We start from the raw sequence: 24334 nt of genomic DNA, 5'->3' as shown, positions 1-24334 counted from the left end.
ATCTCGGCTCACTGCAACCTCCACCTCCTAGGTTTAAGTGATTCTCCTGCCTCATCCTCTTGAGTAGCTGGGACTACAGGTGTGCGCCACTACTCCTGGCTGATTTTGTATTTTCAGTAGGGACAGGGTTTCACCATGTTGGCCAGGCTGGTCTCGAACTCCTGTCCTCAAGTGATCCCCCTGCCTTGGCCTCCCAAAGTGCTGGGATTACAGGCGTGAGCCACCATGCCCAGCCCATAATTTGAATTTTTAAACCAGAAAGTTATTATGGTCAATCCAAAATAACCCAAAGAACTTGCTGAAGTTTTATCAATAAGTAGCTTTTTATTGAAGGACTGAAAGAATTAAATAGAAGGCACAGTAGCACTGTAAAGCTTTCTCAGAACATAATAATCTTTTTCTATGTATGTGTGGAACCCAGACTTTCTTTTTTGTTGTTAAAAATGTCTTCTGGACAATCAGAAAATCCTTATTTGTCATCCTTCCCTTTGGTCTTTCTGTAAACCATTTCCCGAAAACTGGCCAGAATCTTGTTCTCTCTCTTTCGTCTCTCTTCTTGGTTAAAGGATGCAAGGGCTCTCTTCTCATCAGCACTATAGATCTGGTTCTCTTTTCGCAGTCGCACAGCCTCCATTCGGCGATGCCTGGAGAGAATTTTATTTTTGGCTTAATTTCTCAGTAATTATTTTCATAGTACATCCTCATTAATCTTTTCTTACCCAGAGTGGTCTATTTAACAGCTGACAAATAAAAACTGTTTTTGAAATGGGTTAAATTTCCAAAAGATAATTTATTAATATTTTAGCTGCCTGACACGTCCTTTTTTTTTTGTTTTGTTTTGTTTTGAGACGGAGTCCTGCTCTGTCGCCCAGGCTGGAGTGCAGTGGTGCAATCTCGGCTCACTGCAACTTCCACCTCCCTGGCTCAAGCAATTCCCCTATCTCAGCCTCCTGAGTAGCTGGGATTACAGGTCCGGCTAATTTTTGTATTTTTAGTAGAGACGGGGTTTCACCATGTTGGCTAGGATGATCTCGAACTCCTGAACTCAAGTAATCCACCTGTGTCAGCCTCCCAAAGTGCTGAGATTGCAGGCGTGAGCCACCGTGCCTGGCCCTGATATGTCTTTGATTCATTTCCACTATTCAAATAATGATCTCTGATATCCTGTCAACATAGTACATGTTATCCTTTTTTTTTCTTTTTTTTGAGATGTAGTCTGGCTCTGTCACCCAGGCTGGAGTGCAGTGGCGCAATCTTGGTTCACTGCGACCTCTGCCTCCCAGGCTCAAGTGATTCCCCTGCCTCAGCCTCCCGAGTAGCCAGGACTACAGGTGTGTGCCACCACGCCTGACTAATTTTTCTATTTTTAGTAGAGATGGAGTTTTGCCATTTTGGCCAGGCTGGTTTCAAACTCCTGACCTCAGGTGATCCACCCGCCTCGGCTCCCAAAGTGCTGGGATTACAGATGTGAGCCACCGTGCCCAGCCACTATCATTAATTTCAAATAGTAAGGGTATACGTCTAATTTGTTTCCAGTAAAACAACCAGAAATGGGCAAATTATTAAACTTCCTAGGTGATATATCCATTTGCCTTTGTGGAATTGATAGCAGAACAGATAAAACATTTAACTAGTCATTAATCAGATGGAACTTCCTTCAAGGTTCTACTTTACCATACAACCAAAAGAACAGCAGTTGAGACAGTAGCCTTTCACGCCATCCCAGCACTGAGGCTGAGGCGGCAGATTTCTTGAGGTCAGAGTTCAAGACCAGCCTGGCCAACGGCGAAACCTCGCCTACTAAAAATACAAAAATTAGTTGGGTGTGGTGGCGGGTGCCTGTAATCCCAGCTACTCGGGAGGCTGAGGCAGGAGAATCGTTGAACCCAGGAGGCGAGGCTTCAGTGAGCCGAGATCTGGCCACCGCACTCCAGCTGGGGACAAGAGAGTGAAACTAGGGTAAAAAAAAAAAAAAAAAAAAAAAAAAGAACCAAGTCTAAATCTATAATTGAAGAGCAGTTTTTGTCAGTGGATTTAACTTCTGAGTCTCCCTCTGTCACTCAGGCTGGAGTGCAGTGGCATCATCTCAGCTTACTGCAACCTCTGCCTCCCAGGTTCAACCGATTCTCCTGCCTCACTTCCCTGAGTAGGCTGGGATTACAGGCACCCGGCCAACACCAGCTCCTTTTATATTTTAGTAGAGACAGGTTTTCACCCATGTTGGCCAGCTGTCTTGAACTCCTGGCTCCTTGGCGGAATCGCCTGCTCCTCGGCCCCTCCCAGTTACCATGGTTTTCACCGTGCCTGGCTGCTGCACTGTTTTTTATATTTGGTAATACAGGGTCCTACTTTCATCTTTTTTCATATGAATAACCATTTCTTTCCTATTTCATGTACTGAATGGTTCTTTCTTTCCCCATTGATCCGACATGCTATCTCTTTCATACACTGAAGTTCCAAACATGTATCTTTGGGCTCTGAATTTTATTTTTATTTTTATTTTTTGAGATAGTGTTTTGCTCTTGTTGCCCAGGCTGGAGTACAATGGCGAGGTGTCAGCTCACTACAACCTCTGCCTCATGGGTTCAAGTGATTCTCCTGCCTCAGCCTCCCAAGTAGCTGGGACTACAGGCACCCGCCACCACACCCAGCTAATTTTTGTATTTTTAGTAGAGACGAGGTTTCACCACGTTGGCCAGGCTGGTCTTGAAATCCTGACCTCAGGTGATCCACCCGCCGCAGCTTCCCAAAGTGCTGGGATTACAGGCGTGAGCCACTGCGCCCAGCCTGAGTTTTATTCCATTGAGTAATTCAGTTGTTCTCCCATGCTTTCTAAAGTGCTGTGAGCTTCATAATAAATCCTCCTATCTTGTAGGGGAAATCTTACCTTCCTGCTCTTCTTTTTCAGGAGTGACTTGGCTATTCTTGTCCTTTTAGTCTAACATATAAATTTTGGAACTGGCTTATTAAGTTTCATGAAAAACTGTGTTGTGATTTTGATTGGGACTGTATTCAATATAAAGATCAATTTGGGAAGAACTGACAACTTTACAATATTGATTTCCTATCCATGAACCTGGTATCTCTCCAGTTATTTAAGTTTTCTTTAATCTTACCTTCTTGCTCTTCTTCTTCAGAAGTGACCTGGCTATTCTTGTCCTTTTAGTGTAAAATATACATTTTAGAACCAGCTGAATAAGTCTCATGAAAAACTATGTTGTGATTTTGATTGGAACTGTTGAATATACAGATTCTTAAAGTCTTACATTTTTCTCCATAGAACCTGGGGCATCTTTTGTTAAGATTTATTCTTAAGTCCTTCATATTCTGACACTGTTATAAACTTTCTAGGTTTCTGCTGTTGGTAAATAGAAATGAAATTCATTTTTATTGGAACTGTATTGAATATACAATCTCTTAATAATGTTTTATAGTTTTCCTCACAGAGTGTTGGGCATCTTTTGTTAAGATTTATTCTGAAGTCCTTCATATTCTCTGATACTATTACAAATGTTGTTTTCTTCTTACTTAGTTACATTTTCTAGTTATCTGTTGCTGGTAAATAGAAATGCAATGGATTTTTGTGTATTAACCTTATATCCAACCATTTGTTAAACACTCCTCTTATTTATAATTTATCTGGAGATTCTTTGGGATTTTCTATGTAAACAATCAAATCATTCACAATGTCATTCACAAAAAAATGACATTTTATTTTTTGAGATGGAGTTTCACTCTTGTCACCCAGGCTGGAGTGCAATGGCATGATCTTGGCTCACTGCAACTGCCTCCTGGATTCAAGTGATTCTCCTGCCTCAGCCTCCTGAGTAGCTGGGACTACAGGCGTCCGCCACCATGCCCAGCTAATTTTTGTATTTTTGGTAAAGACGGGGTTTCACCATGTTGGCCAGGCTGGTCTTGAATTCCTGACCTCAGGTGATCCACCCGACTATGCATCCCAAAGTGCTGGGATTACAGGCGTGAGCCACCGCACCTGGATAAAAAATGACATTGTTATATTGTCCTTTCCAATCCTTATTATATTATTATTATTATTGTTATTGTTTTTTCAGGCCAAGTCTTGCTCTCCAGGCTGGCATGCAGTGGTGTGATCTTGGTTCATTGCCTTCTGGGTTCAAGCGATTCTCCTGCTTCAGCCTCCTGAGCAGCTGGGATTACAGCTGCGTACCACCACGTCTGGCTAATTTTTGTGTTTTTAGTAGAGATGGGTTTCACCATGTTGCCCAGGCTAGTCTTGAACTCCTGGGCTCAAGTGATCTGCCTGCCTTGGCCTCCCAAAGTGCTGGGATTACAGGCATGAGCCACTGTGCCCGGCCTTCCTTTCCAATCCTTGTGTCTCTAATTTCTTTTTCTTGCCTTACTGCATGGGTCCTCCAGTGTAATACTTCAAATATTGGTCCTCAGAATTACAAGATTCTGGAGGTGCTTCAGGGTTTCTGCAAATATTTGCCTTCAATATCATTTAAAAATAGTTATCTACTTTAAAAAGTTTATCAAGTTTTAAAGAATCCAAAATTCAATTTGATCTAAATACTCCTGCCCTATTAGCTCATTCTCCTGGTTCTTCCTGGAACTTTTCCCTTTCCTAATTTTATATTTGTTTCCCCATGCTGAATCCAGTGTCTTTTTAAAATTTATATATTTATTAATTTATTTATTAGCCAGGACATGTTCTCAGCTGACCAATGTCTTTTATCATCTTTTTCTGTTATTCAGTCTCAGAAATCTGGGCCCATAAAGAACTGGAGACAAACTTGTAATCAGGAAATACTGTCTTGCGAAAATATTTCCCTAATTGCCACATTCCTCACGGGACAGTGATAAATAGCTGAATTTAACTATATCCTCCAGTGGATAAAATATCTGTACCCAAATACCAACTAGGAAAGGACATTAGAAAGACTGATTCTTTGAAGTCAGAGATATAGCTGAGTTTGAGGCTGAGTTGCATATATACTTGGAATTGCAGAAAACCATGTTATACTAACAAAACTAATATCAAACCAATATTTATACTCTACTTTTAATAAGAAACAGTCACTTAATGAGAATCAATTACGAAAATATAATTCTGGTAGTAAAAAAGAAGATCTAGTCATGGAAACTGAGCTTAATGCCAATAACATACCTGCTACCACTCATTACATAACCTGAGCATTCAAATGATGCAATTTCTTCACTTGTCAAGCCAATTTCACCTCTTCGTGGGATACGTTTTCCAGCTTTTACATATTCAGCCATAGCTGCGCCTTCACCAGGTAACAGAGCATGGCCATAGCTACAAAGTAATTCAGAATTCAGAAAACGTCCATTAAATCATTTTAATATTAAAAACTCATAATCTAAAGAGAGCACCAAAAAACCCCACATTTTCTCTCAGACAAGAGTAGGAGTAACAATGCTCAGCAGTAGTGCGCTAGGAAGCTCAATGTGAATTGCTTTATCCTAATTAGTGTATTAAATATTGCATTGCACTATGACCTATACAACTAACCCAGAAATGCAGAAATATTTTGAAAAAAAGAACTGATGTGAGTATAGATTCACAGTTTACAATTATGGATTAATTTATCCCTACAGGTATTGTCATTACTGGTTCTGGCTCCAGCTGATTCCCTTTCCCTTTTTCCCTTAAAAAATCCCAAGTATGCCAGGCACAGTGTCTCATGCCTATAATCCGAGCACTTTGGGAGGCCGAGGCGGGCGGATCACCTGAGGTCAGGAGCTCGAGACCAGCCTGGCCAACATGGCGAAACCCTGTCTCTACTAAAAATACAAAATTAGCCGGGCATGGTGGTGCATGCTTGTAGTCCCAGCTACTCAGGAGGCTGAGGCAGGAGAATCACTTGAACCCGGGAGGTGGAGGTTGCAGTGAGCTGAGATCGTGTCACTGCACTCCAGCCTGGGTGACAGAGCGAGACTTTGTCTCAAAAAAAAAAAAAAAAAAAAAAATCCAAAGTAGGCTGAGTGTAGTGACTGATGCTTGTAATCTCAGCATTTTGGGAGGCTGAAGCAGGCAGATCACTTGAGGTCAGGAGTTCGAGACTATCCTGGCCAACATGGTGAAACCCCATCTCTACTAAAAATACAAAAATTAGCCCGGGCATGGTGGTAGGCGCCTGTAACCCTGGCTACTTGGGAGGCTGAGGCAGGAGAATCACTTGAACCTGGGAGGCGGAGGTTGCAGTGAGCGAAGATCATGCCACTGCACTCCAGTCTGGGCGACAGAGTGAAACTCAATCACGCCACTGTGCTTCAGCCTGGGAGACAGAGTGAGACACCATCTCAAAAAAACAAAACAAAACAAACAAACAAAAAATTCTAGGCCAGGTGTGGTGGCTCACGCCTGTAATCCCAGCACTTTGGGAGGCTGAGGCAGGTGGATCATGAGGTCAGGAATTTGAAACCAGCCTGACCAACATGGTAAAACCTCGTCTCTACTGAAAATACAAAAAAATTAGCCAGGTGTGGTGGCGCATGCCTGTAATCCCAGTTGCTCAGGAGGCTGACGCAGGAGAATCACTTGAACCTGGGAGGCAGGGGTTACAGCGAGACAAGATCACGCCACTAAACTTCAGCCTGGGTGACAGAGCGAGACTCCATCTCAAAAAAAGAAAAAAAAAATTCTGCTGGTAAAAAAAAAATAAGAGAAAAAAAGGAATAAAAAATTCTGTGAGGATCAAAGAGAAATAGAAATCACACCTACTTGTGGAGGGGAAGTATTGGGAATCAGCATATGCATCTCCTTTTGAAAAGTGCTTCGAAGGATAGTAAGGATTTTAACAGGAAGAAACTGGGGATAAGGAAGAGAACAAAGGGCAGGGAAAAGAAGGGAAGGCATACTGGATGAAGAAATAAGCTGAACACTGCATAAAAGTTGCAAAGTACACATTAAGCATAGGGAATATTTAGTATGTCAAACTCAGCCAGAACCCGAAGTAGATATAAGGGAACAGAGTCAGATAAGCTTGGCAAGGTAAGTTAGAACCAGACTTTTTGGAAGGTACTTTAGATATTATAAACACACTGCTACTTACTTCAAAGGTTTATCATCTTGAGAGGTAAGTGTTTTTGGAGCCTCTGGGCCAATTAAATCTGAGGGTTCTTCAGCCTCTGCATGAAAGATATTAAGAAACACATTCACATTCTGACTAATTGGTTACTTTAATGTTTCATCTGTTCTGAGTTAAAGTCTATCAGAAGAACCTACTTGTTCGATCCTTCCAGGGATTTTCCAGAAACTCTTCTTGGGATTCTTTAGAGCTTGAATCACTGGACTCTTTTCTGCTCTTCTTAGACTTCTTTTTCTTATATTTCTTCCTATAGGGATTATAATTTGATGCAAATTCACTTAATCTTCCTATGTTAGAGGGCATCTTAATTTTTCTTTTTCTTTCTAAATTTTGAACTGGTAACTATATACCTTAATTTTTCAAGGCAAAGAAAGGTGACAATAAAATGATCTGAGTTCCCAGAGTATTCAAATTTGCAAGATAATTTTACTTAAAAAAATCTGCTTCTAACTTATCCTTGGAAACATAGCAAGACCTCGTCTCTATTAAAAAAAAAAAAAAAAAGTAGCTGGGTGTGATGGCACACACACCTGTAGTCTAAGCTAATCAGGAGGCTGAGGAGGGAGGATCACTTGAGCCCAGGAGTTCAAGGCTGCAATGAGCTATGATTAGCCACTGCATTCCAGCCTGGGCAACAGAGGGAGACATTGTCTCTAAACAATTTTTAAAAAAACTATTCTTATTTAACCAAATCATCTTTTGCTATAAAAATTATCACTAAAGGAGGCTGGGTGTAGTGTTTCACCCCTGTAATCCCAGCACATTGGGAGGCTGAGGCGGGTAGGTCACTTGAGCCCAGGGGTTAGAAACTAGCCCTGGGCAACATGACAAAACTGTGTCCCTACAAAAAATATAAAAATTAGCCAGGTGTGGTGGCACACGTCTGTAGTCCCAGGTATGGGGAAGGTGGGGTCAGAGGTGGGAGGATGGCTTGATCCTGGAAGGTTGAGGTTATAGTGAGCCGTGATCGTGCCACTGCACTCCAGCCTGGGTGACAGGGTGAGACACGGTCTCAAAAAAAAAAAAAAAAAAAAAAATTCACTAAAGGGAATAATGAAATACAGTTCTGATGTTGTAGAAAGACAACAGAAATAAAACAGCCTAAAAAGTTCCAACAATTTGAACATTATGAACAATTTTATGTGTAATGGATTAAAATGTCAAATATGTTTAAATCCTTGGGTTCATAAAACTTTTAAAAAATTCAATTCATTATTTGAAAAGTAATAAAACAAAAACAATCAAGCAATTATCCTGCTCTTACTATATAACTATATTTCAAGGTATCTTAATAGTTGATGAGGGTAAGTTTCTCTTAAAGAATTATTCGCCTAATAAACGAAGGATAAAGCTAGGATTACTATCATCATTTTACAACCCCTAATGAAATAATTGATCGAGATAATGACCATCAATGGTTGTTAATATGATAAAAAGAGACAACCAGACATTATTTGCCTACTGACAGTACACAGCACCACCTATGAAGTATTCTTGCCCCAAACTCAAATCTGAACCTTGTCAGGCCTCTAGACCTATCAATCTATTAGAAATACAGAGGACAGAACATGCCAAAAAAACCGTAAGAATACAGTCATTGCAATTTAGGGACATTATTTGGATCCTGATTGGAATAAACTACAGAAAAAACGGCTGAGAATTGAGGAATTATTATTAAATGTTTTAGGCACAATAGTAGCATTCTGGTTATGGGTTTTTTTTTTTTTTTTAAATATAGAGACAGGGTCTAGCTATGTTGCCCAGGCTGGTCTTGAATTCCTGGGCTCAAGCGATCCTCCTGCCTGGCCTCCCAAAGTGCAGGGATTACAGATATGTGCCACTGTGTCTGGCCAGTTTTTTGCTTTGTTTTGTTTTGTTTTGTTTTAAAGAATGCCTATCTTTTAGAGAAAGGTACTGAATTGCTTATGGATGGAATGATATCTGAGATTGGTTCCAAAATAAATGATGGATGGCAGATACTGACCATGAGTTGATAATTATTTAGACTGCATGACAGGTGCAGGAGGCATCATTATACTATTTTATATAATTTTATATACATTTGAAATTTTCTGGCCGGGTGTGGTGGCTCACACCTGTAATCCCAGCACTTTGGGAGGCCAAAGTGGGAGGATCACTTGAGGTCAGGAGTTTGAAACCAGCCTGGCCAACATGGTGAAATCCCATCTCTACTGAAAACACAAAAATTAGCCGGGCATGGTGGTGGGTGCCTACAATCCCAGCTACTTGGGAGGTTGAGACATGAGAATCGCTTGAACCTGGGAGGCAGAGGTTGCAGTGAGCCGAGATCGAACCACTGCACTCCAGCCTGAGCAACAGAGTGAGACTCTGTCTCCAAAAAAAAAAAAAAGAAAAGAAATTTTCCATAATAAAACTTAAAAAACTGACGATCTGTGTTTCTTCTTCTTTTCCTTTTTCTTGGCTTTCTTTGCTCTCCTTTTGTTATCTTCATCTGCAAATTAAAGCACATTACAATTAAGAAAAAATTTAACTCTAAAATTGTAGTACTTTTGAGTAGGTAACTACCCTACTGCTGTCCCATTTATTGTTACAAAGAAATTACCTCATTGAAACATTTATTGCTATTTGTCAGGAACTGTAGGAGGTACTGTGAACATAGAAATTAAAGTCACTAGGTATTTGGTGATATAGGGTATTATTATTAATTTTATTGTGTGAGATAGTGTGGTGGCTAAGTAGGAAAATGCCTCTTTGTACGGGACACATACAGAAATATTTAGGGTGAAAGTGTGAGAATATTTGTAATTAACTTTGACTATCTCAGTGAAAAGCCCGTATTTGAAGCAAATATGTAAAAATACTAACAACTGCCAAATCTAGGTGATAAGTATATGGTATTAATTATACTATTCTCTTCGCTTTTCTGAATATTTAAATATTTTCATAATAAAAAGGGAAAGAAAACTATGTGTGTGTTGGAGGAGGGGAGAGAGAATACTTTCCCGGAGCTCAGTCTAATGGAGGAGACAGGTAAAGAGATCAATACAATCTGGAGTGATAGAAGGAAGCTTGGGGAACCTGGACACACAGAGGAGTCTCAAAATCAGACTGATTTGGGAAGGGTGGCTGAGGAATGGTTGATAAGGAAAGGTGACTCTTAAAGTAGTTCTTTGATTACAAAAGTAACGCATGCCCATTGGTGCAATGAGTAAACCAAGCTGGATGGAGGGAGAGACTGGCATTGTAGGCAGAGGGCCTCTCTACCAAGTAACAATTAAGAGAAAGAACACGGAATACTGAGGGGACAGAAAGTAGTTTTCAGATTACAGAGGATGCTGCAAGAGAGTGTAACAGGGTATGTGTGATTAGAGAGAAGTGAGTCAGGGTCTGAACTTCACCCTGAAGGCTATGGAGTGCTATTGAAGGATTTTAAGTAGGTATTTCGTGATATAGGGTATTATTATTAATTTTATTGTATGAGATAGTGTTGTAGTTAAGTATTAAAAAATGCCTCTTTTTAAGGGATGCATACAGAAATATTTGAAAGTTCTGTCTTCCAGCATTGAGGAAGAGAAGTGACAGGGAGGGCCAGGAAACTTGGGCGATATCAGAGGACGGTGAATCTTTGTGTAATGTGTTAACCTCAGAGGAGTCACCTTCTGGTCAATCATCAGACAGGAGAGAGTACAAAAAAGAGACTTTTTGTGATGTACTACCGCAGATAGGGTGCCTTCCACAAACAGGCAGCCAGCATGAAGTAGGCACTTTATGGCATACCTTTTTGAAAACTGTACAGAGGTGCTCACTGGGCACGAGAATTAAACAAAAGAGCCCTTCCACTGGGCTGATGCAGCCCTGTAAGGCTTACTTTGGTACAGCCCAACCCCCTGACTTGGTCTGGTGCCATGTGCCTTGTAAAACTTTGCACAACCAATCCCAATACGGAGTCAGATTGCTTAGGTTTGAATCCAAACTGTGTGACCTTAGGGATAGTACTTGTAACCTGCTCTGTCTCCTTTTCTTCATCTATAAGATGTACCCTACAGTTATTGTATGGATTAAATGGCAATAATGAATATAAAGTGCTTATTGGGGTACCTGGCACAAGGTTAGCAAGTGTTCAAAAAATCTTCAGTATTATTATTGTTTCCAGGAACCTTCTTCTAAAATAAGTTTTAAGAAGTAAAACTAGTTTTGAAGCAAGGCTTAAAGAATGCTGTTGGCTTTCTTACCACTGGAGTCTGTTTCAGAATCAGAGTCACTGTCGCTATCTTCAGAATACTTCTTATGTTTTCTTTTCGATGATTTTTTCTTTCTCCTTTTCTTGGACCTTTCTTTTGAATGGCTAGACTTCTTCTTCTTCTTTTTTTCTTCTAAGAAAATACAAATAAAAAAGTTATATTCTAAAAAAGTATTTCTGAACATCAAAAGAAACAGACGATGGGCAATTTGAGTAAAAGCAAAGTCTAATGTTCAACTATTTACAAACTGATTTTTTAAAATTTCTCAATAAAATAGCTCTGTATTTAAAAAATACCTTTTTTTTTTTTTAATACCTTCTGAAGTGGAAGCTGAAGTAGTGCTTTTCTTTGGCTCTTCATCCTCCACTGGTGTATGTTCATCAGAACTGAATTTAAATAAAATGGTTATAAGAATTAGGAAAGTGACGAGATATGGACCATGGAGTATAAAAATATGAACTCCAAATTTTTCAATAACAGCATTGATTGTCCAAGAACCATTAAAAGCAAGCGTTGGAGATCCTAAGGCAGAACTTGGGAATCAAAAAAAACAAAACAACAACAAAGCAAGCACTGAATTACTTTCGTAAACGTGCAGTTCAAGGGTCTACCATCTTTGTAAAAATAAAATAACTTATCATCTGCATAACACTTTAGAGTTTACAGAGTGCTATTTAAACAAAGCAGCATGGAGGATTTATATTTTCATAAGAAACTACAGGGAAAAAGTAGAGAAACAGGAACCATAGGAAAGATTAAAGAAACAGGATATAAGAAGGCTGAAGAAAGACTTTATAATTTTATTTTAATCATGTAAAAGACAAATGGTAAAGCAGTAACTGTTCTGTCTCCTCAGAACAAAAACCTAACAAACTACAGTCTAAAGAGATTTTGTTCTGTTGCAGAGAATTCTGAAAATGAGTATTATTTAAATTCTACAATAGTTTAGAAAAGGAGTTTCCACATCATATAATATTTTCCTCTGAAGATTACACTTGGAGTAATTTAAATATCGTCTAGAAAATTATTTTGGCTAGGCGTGGTGGCCCCCGCCTGTAATCCCAGCACTTTGGGAAGCCGAGGTGGGCGGATCATGAGGTCTGGAGTTCAAGACCAGCCTGACCAACATGGTGAAACCCCATCTCTACTAAAAATACAAAAATCAGCCGGGCATGGTGGCGCGCACCTGTAATCCCAGGTACTCGGGAAGCTGAGGCAGGAGGATCACTTGAACCTGGGAGGCGGAGGTTGTGGTGAGCCGAGCCGAGATCGCACCACTGCACTCCAGCCTGGGTGACAGAGTGAGACTGTGTCTCAAAAAAAAAAAAAGAAGAAAGAAAGAAAACTATTTTTAGGGTTCCTTCCAACTGTAATTCAATGCATTCAGGTTCAAGCATTTTCTTTTTTTTTTCCCTCTTAAATAGAGACGGGGTCTCGTTATTTGCCCAGGCTGGTCTTGAACTCCTGGGCTCAAGGAATCAACCTGCCTTGGCCTCCCAAAGTGCCGTGATTACAGATGTGAGCCACTGCACCTGGCCTCTTCAAGCATTTTCTAAAGGTATCTGTAAGAAAAAGTTTCAGATAATAATGCTTTATTATTCAGTCACAAATTACAGGTTTACCTGTCAAACACACATTGTCTCAACTCAACCTAAAGTTGGCACAGAAATAGAGAGGGAAGAAGAAACATATGAGTAGCATCAAAGAGAAAAGAAATAAGCAAAAAGAAAAAGCATTAAGCCTGCAGACAGTATTGGATATAGGAATATTAACCAAACAAAACCATACTGGTATATTCATTTTAAAAAATCTCTTTGCAGGCCGGGTGCAGTGTCTCACGCCTGTAATCCCAGCACTTTGGGAGGCCGAGGCAAGCGGATCACGAGGTCAGGAGTTCGAGACCAGCCTGGCCAACATGGCGAAACCACCGTCTCTACTAAAAATACAAAAATTAGCCGGGTGTGGTGGCAGGCGCTTGTAATCCCAGCTATTCAGGAGGCTGAGGCAGGAGAATCACTTGAACCCAGGAGGCAGAGGTTGCAGTGAGCTGAGACTGCACCATTTCACTCCAGTCTGGGCGACAGAGCAAGACTCCATTTCAAAAACACAAAAACAAAAACAAAAACAAAAAACTCTTTGTAATGCTAATATCTGGCATGCAATCTGCCACTGAGTTAGTTGAGAAAAAATAATTCAAAATAATGTGTATTATTTAACAATGAACCCTTCTATTAATAGAAAATTTATACTTCACGAATTATTTTAGATTATGCTAAGATCTACTAGCAACATGTTTTAATCTTTAGATATGTTCTATGTTTTTAAAACGTAAGGGATAGATGAATATAAATCACAAGAAAGAAAAATGTGAGATATATTTAAAGTTCTTCACTTAAACATTTTGATAATAGATTCAGGATTTAAACACATATTATAACATTTAAAAATGTATTTTTTAACCACTTACTCTGGTTCAGGATTCTTTGGAGAAAGTCCCCATACTTCAGGAGCTCCCAGTTCTCCAATTCTCTCTCTCTCACTTAATCTCCTAGCAGATAAAGATATGTAAATTATAACTCAATGGCTGAGTTGTTTCCTAAATATATAATCAAATTCAATAGGAGTCTAGTTAAGCCTTTTTTCCCCTTGTATTTTAAACATGAATAAAAACTTGGTTTAAATGTAAACTCATCACTTAAGTCTGATGTTCTGATGATACTATCAAATGGTACAGACTATAGAAATGATGGCCTGGGAGACTGTCAAGTGCATCCATTCTGCTGAATGCATGACACAGCTCTTAATTGCTCATTTCATCATCTGTAATATGTGACAGAAACAGTTTCACATTTGTAAGTAACTTCATTTGTTTACAGATTTATGAAAGGTGAAGAGAAGTCTCTTTTGATTTGGTCCAACCTTCAGTTTTCAGAAACCGAGGAATTAATGAAGAAAATAAAAATGATGCATTAGACGTAGAAAACAACTGAAGTTCTGAAAATGAAAGAAAAGTTTTTATTTTATTTTATTATTTATTTTTTTAGACGGAGTCTTGCTCTGTTGCCCAGGCTGGAGTGCAGTGGCACGATCTTGGCTTACTGCAACCTCCACCTCCTGGGTTCAATTCAATCAGGTGATCCACCTCAGGTGCTGGGATTACAGGTGTGAGCCACCACACCCAGCCTGAAAGAAAAGTGTTTTATTTTTTGTAGAGATGAGGTCTTGTGGCCCGGCACAGTGGCACATGCCTGTAATCCCAGCACTTTGGGAGGCTGAGGTGGGCGGATCGCTTGAGATTAGGAGTTCAAGACCAGCCTGGCCAACATGGTGAAACCCCGTCTCTACTAAAAATAGAAAAATTAGCCAGTTGTGGTGGTGCATGCCTATAATCCCTGCTACTAGGGAGACTGAGGCAGGAGAATCGCTTAAACCCAGGAGGCGGAAGTTTCAGTGAGCCAAGATCGCGCCACTGCACTCTAACCTGGAAGACAGAGCGAGACTCCGTCTCAAAAAAAAAAAAAAAAGAAAAAGAGGTCTTGCTTTGTTGCCCAGGTTGATCTTGAACTCCTGGCCTCAAGCAATCCTCTTGCCTCAGCCTCCCAAAGTGTTGGGATCAGAGGCATGAGCCACTGCACCTAGTCAAAAAGTTTCATTTAACAAAAAATGTACTTGGGGCTGGGCGTGGTGGCTCACGCCTGTAAACCCAACACTTTGGGAGGCCGAGGCAGGTGGATCACCTGAGGTCAGGAGTTCAAGACCAGCCTGGCCAACACGGTAAAACCCTGTCTCTACTAAAAATACAAAAATTAGCTGGATGCAGTGGCGTGTGCCTGTAGTTCCAGCTATTCAGAAGGCTGAGGCTGGAGAATCCCTTGAACGCCGGAGGTGGAGGTTGCAGTGAGCCGAGGTCACGCCACTGCATGTGATAGCCTGGGTGATAGAGCAAGACTCTTATCTTGAAATAAAAATCCAAAAAAAACACACAAAAAAACTATACTCAATGAGATACAAGGTTTGTTCCCTCTCTGTTTTCCTTTTAGTTCCTTTTTGGAAAAGGACTGCATTTTGTATCTATTCTTTGAAGGATAATTTATTTCTAAAATTTGTTTCTTCCTTTGTTTTATGCCTGTGGTTTCTTGTTCTAATTTTTGTTATTCCTCATAAACTAAAAAAACAAAACAAAACAAAGACTAAGGCTCATTCTCTCAAAGTTTAGCTGCTTGTGACTCCATTTGTTTTTAAAAATCCTTACAAAATAAATATAATTGGAATGAGTGTTTGAATAAATTGTTTTTGCTTCCTTAACCAGGGGAAAAGGTATTATAACTATGCAGAGTCAGACTGAGAGTGTTTCTCACCTGAAGTAACAGACAATTTAAAAGGTAACATACTTATAGCCGTACTTGGAATTTATGAATTATGGGGGGAAGAATGCCTACCAAACTGTAAACAGTAGGAAGTCCTGTTGTCACCTGGTTTCATCTGTAATGTTAAGATAAATTATTGGCTGGGCCCAGCACTTTGGGAGGCTGAGGTGGGTAGATCACCTGAGGTCAGGAGTTCGAGACCAGCCTGGCCAACATGGCGAAACCCCGTCTCTACTAAAAACACAAAAATTAGCTGGGTGTGGTGGTGCATGCCTATAATCCCAGCTATTCAGGAGATTGAGGCAGAAGAATCACTTGAACCCAGGAGGCAGAGGCTGCAGTGAGCCGAGATTGCGCCACTGCATTCCAGCCTGGGAGACAGAGCGAGACTCCATCTCAAAAAAAAAAAAAAAAAAAGATAAATTATTTTCTAAATGTACATATGCAAGTTTCATCCAGGCAGTTCTGACATCTTTTGGTGAGGATTCTCCAAGAAGAAACCATTTACTTTTTGACTGACATAGCCTGTGGGTATATTTCTGAAAAATTTAACTTGGAGAGATGGGTCTCTAACCTAACTCAGGACTGTTTTTACTCCTATGCAAGAAACATTAATAACACTTATGGAATAGTTACTATGTTCCAGGCACTTAATTATTAAAATCCCAAAATCTGTAGTACTTATTTTATCCCCTTTTTAATGATGAAGAAATGGAACCCAGAGAGGTTAAGTAACTTGACCAAGGTCACACAGCTATTAAGTGGCAAATAAGGGCTTCATACTCAGTCTGATTCTGGAGTTTGTCCTTTTCCTTTCTTTCTTCCTTTTCTTCTCTTTGTTTTTTTTTTTTTTTTTTTTTTTCTTGTTTTTTTTTTTTTGTTTTTGAGACAGGATCTCCCTCTGTCACCGAAGCTGGAGTGCAGTGGTGAGATCATGGCTCACTGAAGCCTTGACCTCTCCAGCTAAAGTGATCCTCCCACTTCAGCATCCCCAGTACCTGATATCACAAGCACATGCCACCTTGCCCAGTTAATTTTTAAAACACTTTTTGTAGACACAGGGTACCCTTTATTGCCCAGGCTGGTCTTGAACTCCTGGATTCAAGTGATCCTCATGCCTTGGCCTCCTAAAGTGTTGGGATTACAGGCATGAGCCTCTGTGCCCGGCCAAAAATGCACAGTTTTAAGGAGAAAGGAAAAGGCTCATAATTATTGTTGTGTAAGTCTTAATATCTTACGTTTATTGTTAAATTATGTGTCAGGCACTGTACTAAGTTATTTACGTGCACTTATATGTTTAAAAGATGAGAAACTTAGAAATATTACAGGAATTGAGAGGTAAGTTAAAGTTCCAACAGCTGGGAGATGTCTTGATTCTTTTTCTTTCGGCAGTGGGAGGTAATAAAGTATAGTGATGAAAAGGACAGGTTCAGCGGGGCATGTGGGGCATACCTGTAATCCCAGCACTTTGGGAGGCCAAAGTGGGAGGATCACTTGAGACCAGGAGTTCCATACCAGCCTGGGCAACATGGTGAAACCGTCTCTACCAAAAAATATAAAAATAAGCCGGGTGTGGTGGTGCGCACCTATAGTGCCAGCTATGAGGGAGGCAGAGGTGGGAGGATCACTTGAGCCCAAGAAAGTGGAGGCTGCAGTGAGCCAAGACTGCACCACTGCACTCCAGCCTGGGCGACAGGGCTAGACCCTGCCTCTAAAACAAAACAAAACAATCCCCAAGCTATGCATTTTTCTACTCCAATACTCACTTTTATTAGAGATCGTCTCATTCTGGCGTCATTTTTCGACGTCAAGACTGAGACCACTTAACAAGACCTTCCTCAAGTTGGGGTCATCTATAGCTTATCAGATCACTTTTCCTACATGCATCTAATTGTCTTGTCTGAGGGAAAGGTTTATTTCCTCTCCAACTTAAACCCTTGATTTCATCCCTTCCTAATTCCCCACAAAACATTTCTACATACATATCCTGTTATCTCAGACCTGTGAGTTCCTTCATTCAACAAGCAATGGTTGAGCGCCTATAAAGTATTAGGCACTTAGAATTCTGTGATCAGAATTCTCCTCCGTTCACTGGCTCCTCCTTTCCATGAGCTCAGTCTAGTGGTGAATACAAATATATTCACGAATGATAATGACACCACCAGGTAAATGCTACAATTCTGGTAGGTATGAGGCTCTCGGCAATATTCGCTAACAAGACAGGAGGTATAAGGGGGTAGCGGGAGACCAGGGCACTATATGAAGGGGCCTGAGGGTAAGGGAAAATGAAAAGGACGAATAAAGGGTTGTCGTGGGTGGATTAAAGAAAGGGATGAAAATGGGCGCAAGGCAAGCAGAGTGAGCGAAATGCGAATGGTCAGAAGCGGAATGAATGATAGATCGGACTCTAAAGGCACGTAGGCTCGTACAAGAGAAAGTGCGGCCGTCTCACTCACTTCTGCCGCAGGCTCTCCTCCCTCTCCTTGTCGAGGAGGCTAGGCCAAGGCTTGTCGCTCCCGTAGGGGCGCGAGTAGCTGCCATAATAGACTGACGAGGAGGCAGAAGCGAAGGGGATGCCCCGGGGTGCAGAGGGCCGCTCTCGAGAACGCGACCTGGAGCGTGAGCGGTAGGACTGGTTGCGGGAGCCTTGGCTGAGGCCACCCAACTGATGGCTGAGTCCATTCCGGTCCCCGGACCGAGAGCAAGAGTGCGAGCGAGAGCGGCGGCCCCGCGGGGAGCGGGCAGATTTGCTGGGCTTCGGACTCTTGGACGAACTGCGACGTCTTCCCCCCGAGCCCGAGGCCTCCCTATCCGGGGTGCGCGAGCCGGACACCGGAGCCATTGCTACTGGGGGTCCCCAGCAGCAGTGGGAGAAGGTGGCGCTCTCGCGAGCCTAGGAAGATAATCTGTTGCCTTGGTTCCCGGGACCTGCCGCTGCGGAACAGCCCAAATCTGAGGAAACCTTGGAAACAGTTCTGGGTACGTTTGCAAAACCCTTCCCCGGATCTAGGCGGTCGTCGCCGACAGGAAGCGATGTGTGTATCAATATAAATAAGCCGGTGGGGCAACTAGATTGCATACATCCTTCCAGTTCCGAGTGAGGTTCCTCAAGTCTAAGCAAGAGACCAAGTCCTTTCTCAGCCTTGAATTTGAAACACTTGAAGGGAAGTATATATTTCACTGAATATATATTTCAAACACAATATACCGTATACATTTCACTGAGTGGCCGTATGAACAACACAGTTAATTCTGCTTGTGTTTCATGTGCTTTCTGTATGCATTCGTATGTAAATGTGTGTGTGTGTGTATGTCATGTATGAAAGTATGAATGTATATTTTCTTTTTCTTTCCAATCCCAAGCAAATAAGGAGGGTTTTTCGCGACTGGGGATGAGCTATGATGTCTAAGCCCCATATTGCCGTGTTAGCTTAGAGGGCGCAAATTTTGTTAATGGCTCGCGCCTGATAAACTCCAATTAAGTTTCCCGCCTAGAGAAAAACTGTATACTTATCCCCTAGCCACCCGTCTTCACCAACGTGCCCCAGCAAAAGGAGTTTTTTTTTTTTTTCTTGAGACTAGAACTCACTCTGCTCACTCTGTCGCCCAGGATGGAGTACAGTGGCAAGATCTCGGCTCCCTGAAACCTCTGCCTCCCGGGCTCAAGCGATCCTCCCACCTCCGCCTCCTGAGTCGCTGGGACTACAGGCGCGTACGACACCAAGTCTGGCTAATTTTTTTTTTTTTTTTTTTTTGAGGGGGATTGGGGAGAGACAGGGTTTCATCTTGTTGCCCAGGCTGGTCTCGAACTCTTGGGCTCAAGTGATCCGCCAGCCTCGGCATCCCAAAGTGCTGGGATTATAGGCGTGAGCCACCGCGTCTGGCCTGTATTTTTTTTTTCTCCAAAAAGTGTCATTTTGTTTTTTATTTTTATTTTGTATTTTTGAGACGGGCTCACTCTGTCACCCAGGCTGGAGTGCAGTGGCATATCTCGGCTCACTGCAACCTGTGCCTCCCAGGTTCAAGTGATTCTCCTGTCTCAGTCTCCTGAGTACCTGGGATTACAGACATGTGCCATCACGTGCAGCTAACTTTTTATTATTTTTAAAAGTGTACAAATCTATAGGATACATGTGAAATTTTGTTACATGTATATAATGTGTAGTGATGATGTCAGGGTAACCTCCGCCTCCGCCTCCCGGGTTCAAGCGATCTTCCCACCTCAGCCTCCCAAGTAGCGGGGACAACAGGCACATGCCACTATGCCTGGCTAAGTTTTGATATTTTTGGTAGAGATAAGGTTTCGCCAGGTTGCCCAGGGGGTCTGGAACCCCTGAGCTCAAGTGATCCACCCGCCTCGGCCTCCCAAAGTGCTGGGATCACAGGTGTGAGCCACCACACCCGACCTGATCCATTCTTTACAGGAATTAAACCATTTGTGTGTTATGGGATATGGAGGTATTCAGCTTCCATTCACTATTCCTCTTCAAAGTCTGAGACTCTGGAACTGTCTGGGCAGGTGCATGGCTGACACCCAGAGGACTGAGGCAGATATCTGGGTTGTGGAAATGGAATTTAAGGAGTGGGTGTTAGGGGGACTCTTGTAGTTTGTGTCCATTTGAATTTGAGGATGCTTTCCAATTATGCCAACAATTGTTTTAGAGACTGTGAGATTAAAACAAAGTTTTTAAACACTAACCCCTTTTGAAAGAATTTACAGGATCAAAACCCGAACCACATAATTTCCAAAAAGAATTTTCTTTTAGAATACTTCTTAGTCAATACAGACCTGTGATCCCTGATAACTTTACTGGGGTGCTGGCTTTGCCAGTTCCTCTAACACCTCACTTATCAGCATTTCTTCTCTGATAATAAATTGCTGCTACTTCTACAGGAAGAAATTTGATGATATTAGGCCTCTAAATATGGAAAATTTCACACTCTTGGGTCAGCCTATTTGAATCTCACATTGGAAAGACTGTCATAAATGGAGAATTGTTTCTAATTTGACTCCACTAGGAGGAGCTGTGTCTACCAACAGGTAGAAATATGGCTGGAACTTACAGGTGTGTTCTGAGGACCAAAAGCACAGGTTAAATAAATGATGTGACCATTCTAGGATATATTCAAGCTAAAGATCATGTGTGCTCATGTGCACACAAAAGATAGAGGAAACACTGAATGAAGCAGAGCTCAGTGCTAGACATGGATGGAGAATTTGAGTGCTCTACTGCCCACTGGGTCCCTAGGGGACTAGGATGTTAGCCAGGGGGCAAGGCCACCCCAAAACTTGGCCAAACAACTGATATCCTAAAGTGCAGCCAATAATGACAAACTAGACACAATATTTGTGTCACAGATTCCAAATACAATTGAACAGCTTCCAGTTTGCATCTATGTGAGAAGGGGCAAAAAAGGGAAAGAGGGTTGATTAAGAGAGAAGTAAGATATAACCCTCTGTTCCTGTGTTGCTTAACTCCAATTAACTGACATTCCTTATTTGCAGTATCTAGAGTACAAAATTTTGGTGCTGATAGTGAAAAATCAACGTGCCACACATTCGCTATTCCTGTAAGGGCAAATGTTAAATATGGGACTGTGGCATTTGATTCCCTCATGCTCCCTGCTTCTTTTCCTCCTCCTTCTCTTCTGTCCCTTCGCCCTCTCTTCCTCTAGCTTTAAAAATGAAAGAACAGGACTTCCTTAGAATGCAGTTTTGCAAAATTTAACTAAACACTACATGAAGTACTCTTATCTATTATCGGATGAGCCATACCAATAAACTGAAAACCTGAAAATAGGCACACTATGAAAACATTGGATTCAGTGAGCAGAGATGCTAGCCATAGTCATGTTTTGATCTTGCCTGTTTTTTTTTTTTAATTAATAGAGTTTATTTTTAAGAGCAGTTTTAGGTTTACAGAAAAATTGAGCAGAAAGTACAGAGTTCCCATATACTCTCCCTTCCCTGCCCCACTCCACCTCCAGTTTCCTCTATTATGAACATTTTGTTTTGGTGTGGCACATTTTTTTTTTTTTTTTTTTTTGGCGGAGTTTTGCTCTTGTTGCCCAGGCTGGAGTGCAATGGCGCAATCTTGGCTCACTGTAACCTCTGCCTCCTGGGTTCAAGTGATTGTCCTGCCTCAGCCTCCCAAGTAGCTGGGACCACAGGCATGTGGCACCACGTCCAGCTAATTTTTGTACTATTAATAGGGACGGGGTTTTACCATGTTAGCCAGGCTGGTCTTGAACTCCTGACCTCAGGCCTCCCAAAGTGCTGGGATTACAGGCGTGAGCCACCATGCCTGGTGGTGTGGCACATTTGTTAATTGATGAACCAATTTCAATATATGATAATTAACTAAAGTCTGTAGTTTACATTAGGGTTCATTCTTTGTCTACTTTCTATGGATTTTGCCAGATGCATAATGTCATGTACCTACCATTACAGTATCATACAGAGCAGTTTCACTACCTTTAAAATCTCTCTGTGCTCTACCTATTCATCCTTCCTTCTCTACCCTCTCCCTTCTTCCCTGCCAAGCTTCTGGAAACTGCTGATCTTTTTACTGTCTCTATAGTTGTACTTTTTCTAGAATGCCATAGTATTAGGGTTCTCTAGAGGGACAGAACTAATTATATATATATATTAACAGTAGAACTAATGGTAGGTATACATATATATGGTTTATACACACACACACACACACACACACACACACACACACACGTATATGGTTTATTAAGGAGTACTGACTCACATGATCACAAGGTGAGGTCCCACAGTAGGCTGTCTGTAAGCTGACAAGCAAGGAACCTACTCCAAGTCCCAAAGCTGAAGAACTTGGAGTCTGATGTTAAAGGGTAGGAAGGATCCAGCGTGGGAGAAAGATATAAGCCAGAGGACTAAACCAGTCTAGTCTGTTCTTCTGCCTGCTGTTATTCTGGCCCCCCTGGCAGCTGATTAGATGGAGCCCACCCTGATTGAGGGTGGGTCTGCCTCTCTCAGTCCACTGACTCAAATGTTAATATCCTTTGGCGACACCCTCATGGACACTCCTAGGAACAATACTTAGGAACATTCTTTAGTGTGATCAATTTGACACTCAGTATTAACCATCACAGCCATATATTTGCAATCAGACTGGCTTCTTCCACTTAGCAATGTGCATTTCACATTCCTTCATGTCTTTTTGTGACTTGACAGTTCATTTCTTTTTAGTGCTGAATAATATTCTATTGTATGGATACACCACAGTTTGTATATCTATTCACCTATTACAGGACATCATGATTGTTTCCAAGTTGTGGCAATTATGAATAAATCTGCTATAAACATTCATGTGCAGGTTTTTGTGCAGATTATGTTTTAACCTTACTTGGGTACATACCTAGAGGTGTGATTACTGGATCATATGTTAAGACTATCTTTAGCCTTGTAAGAAACTACCAAACTGTCTTTGAATGTGGCTGAACCATTTGGCATTCCCACCAGCAATGAATGAAAATTCCTGTTGGTCTACATTCTTGTCAGCATTTGGTGCTGTCAGTGTTGTGGATTTTGGCCATTCTAATAGCTGTGTAGTGGTATCTCATTTTAATTTTCAATTTGCAAAGTACATAGGATGTTGAACATCTTTTCATGTGCTTGTTTGCCATGTGTATGCCTTCTTTTGGGTCACATCTTTTTAATTGGGTTATTTTCTTATTGTTGAGTTGAAGAGTTCCTTGTGTATTGTGGATACAAGCCTTTTATATGTGTTTTGAAAATATTTCCTTTCAGTCAGTGGCTTGTATTTTCATTCTCTCTCTCTCTCTCTCTCTCTTTTTTTTTTTTTTTTTTAAGACGGAGTCTTGCTCTGTCGCCCAGGCTGGAGTGCAGTGGCACCATCTTGGCTCACTGCAACCTCTGCCTCCCGGGTTCAAGCGATTCTTCTACCTCAGCCTCCTGAGTAACAGGGACTTCAGGTGCCTGCCACCAGGCCTGGGCTAATTTTTGTATTTTTAGCAGAGACAGGGTTTCATCATATTAGCCAGGCTGGTCTCAAACTCCTGACTTTGTGAACCGCCTGCCCCGGCCACCCAAAGTGCTGGGATTGCAGGCATGAGCCACTGCGCCCAGCCCCATTCTCTTAATGATGTTTTTTGTAGGGCAGAAGTTTTTAATCCTAATGAAGTCCAAGTTATCAATTTTTTTTTCATGGACTATTGTGTTTGCTTTTTACCTAAAAACTTATTGACAAACCCCAAGTCACCCAGATATTTTCGTATGTTACCTTCTTGAAGTTTTATATCTTTACATTAATTTTTTGTTTGTTTGAGACGAAGTCTCGCTCTGTTGCCAAGGCTGGAGTGCAGTGGCGAGATCAGGGCTCACTGCACCTGGGCTCAAGCAGTCCTCCACCTCAGCCTCCTGTGTAGCTGGGACTACAGGCAGGCGCCACCATGTCTGGCTAATTTTTTTTTCTTTTGGTAGAGACGGGATTTCGCCATGTTACCTAGGCTGGTCTCAAACTCCTGAATTCATGAGATCCGGCTGCCTCAGCCTCTGAAATTGCTGGGAATTTAGGTGTGAGACACCGCACCTGGCCTAGTTTTACATTTTATATTTAAATCTGTGATCCATTTTGAGTTAATTTTTGTGAAAGGT

General features: G+C 41.4%; 1 protein-coding gene across 1 annotated transcript; it reads right to left on the bottom strand.

Annotated features, from left to right (window-relative positions):
* Positions 1–299: 299 nt before the first annotated feature.
* Positions 300–18704, bottom strand: NKAP (NFKB activating protein). The gene is made up of 9 exons (XM_003918211.4): positions 18141–18704; positions 13785–13865; positions 11633–11703; positions 11309–11449; positions 9504–9567; positions 7232–7341; positions 7059–7134; positions 5150–5299; positions 300–644 (listed from the first exon to the last, which is right to left on the bottom strand). The coding sequence occupies exons 1-9, from the start codon at positions 18524–18526 to the stop codon at positions 470–472; spliced, it is 1254 nt and encodes a 417-aa protein (XP_003918260.1). The 5' UTR covers positions 18527–18704; the 3' UTR covers positions 300–469.
* Positions 18705–24334: the final 5630 nt, after the last annotated feature.

The sequence above is a fragment of the Papio anubis genome, chromosome X, assembly GCF_008728515.1.
Source record: "Papio anubis isolate 15944 chromosome X, Panubis1.0, whole genome shotgun sequence".
Classification (NCBI taxonomy): Eukaryota; Metazoa; Chordata; class Mammalia; order Primates; family Cercopithecidae; genus Papio; species Papio anubis.
The sequence above is the reverse complement of the archived record's forward strand: the minus strand, read 5'-3'. Positions and strand labels throughout refer to the sequence as shown.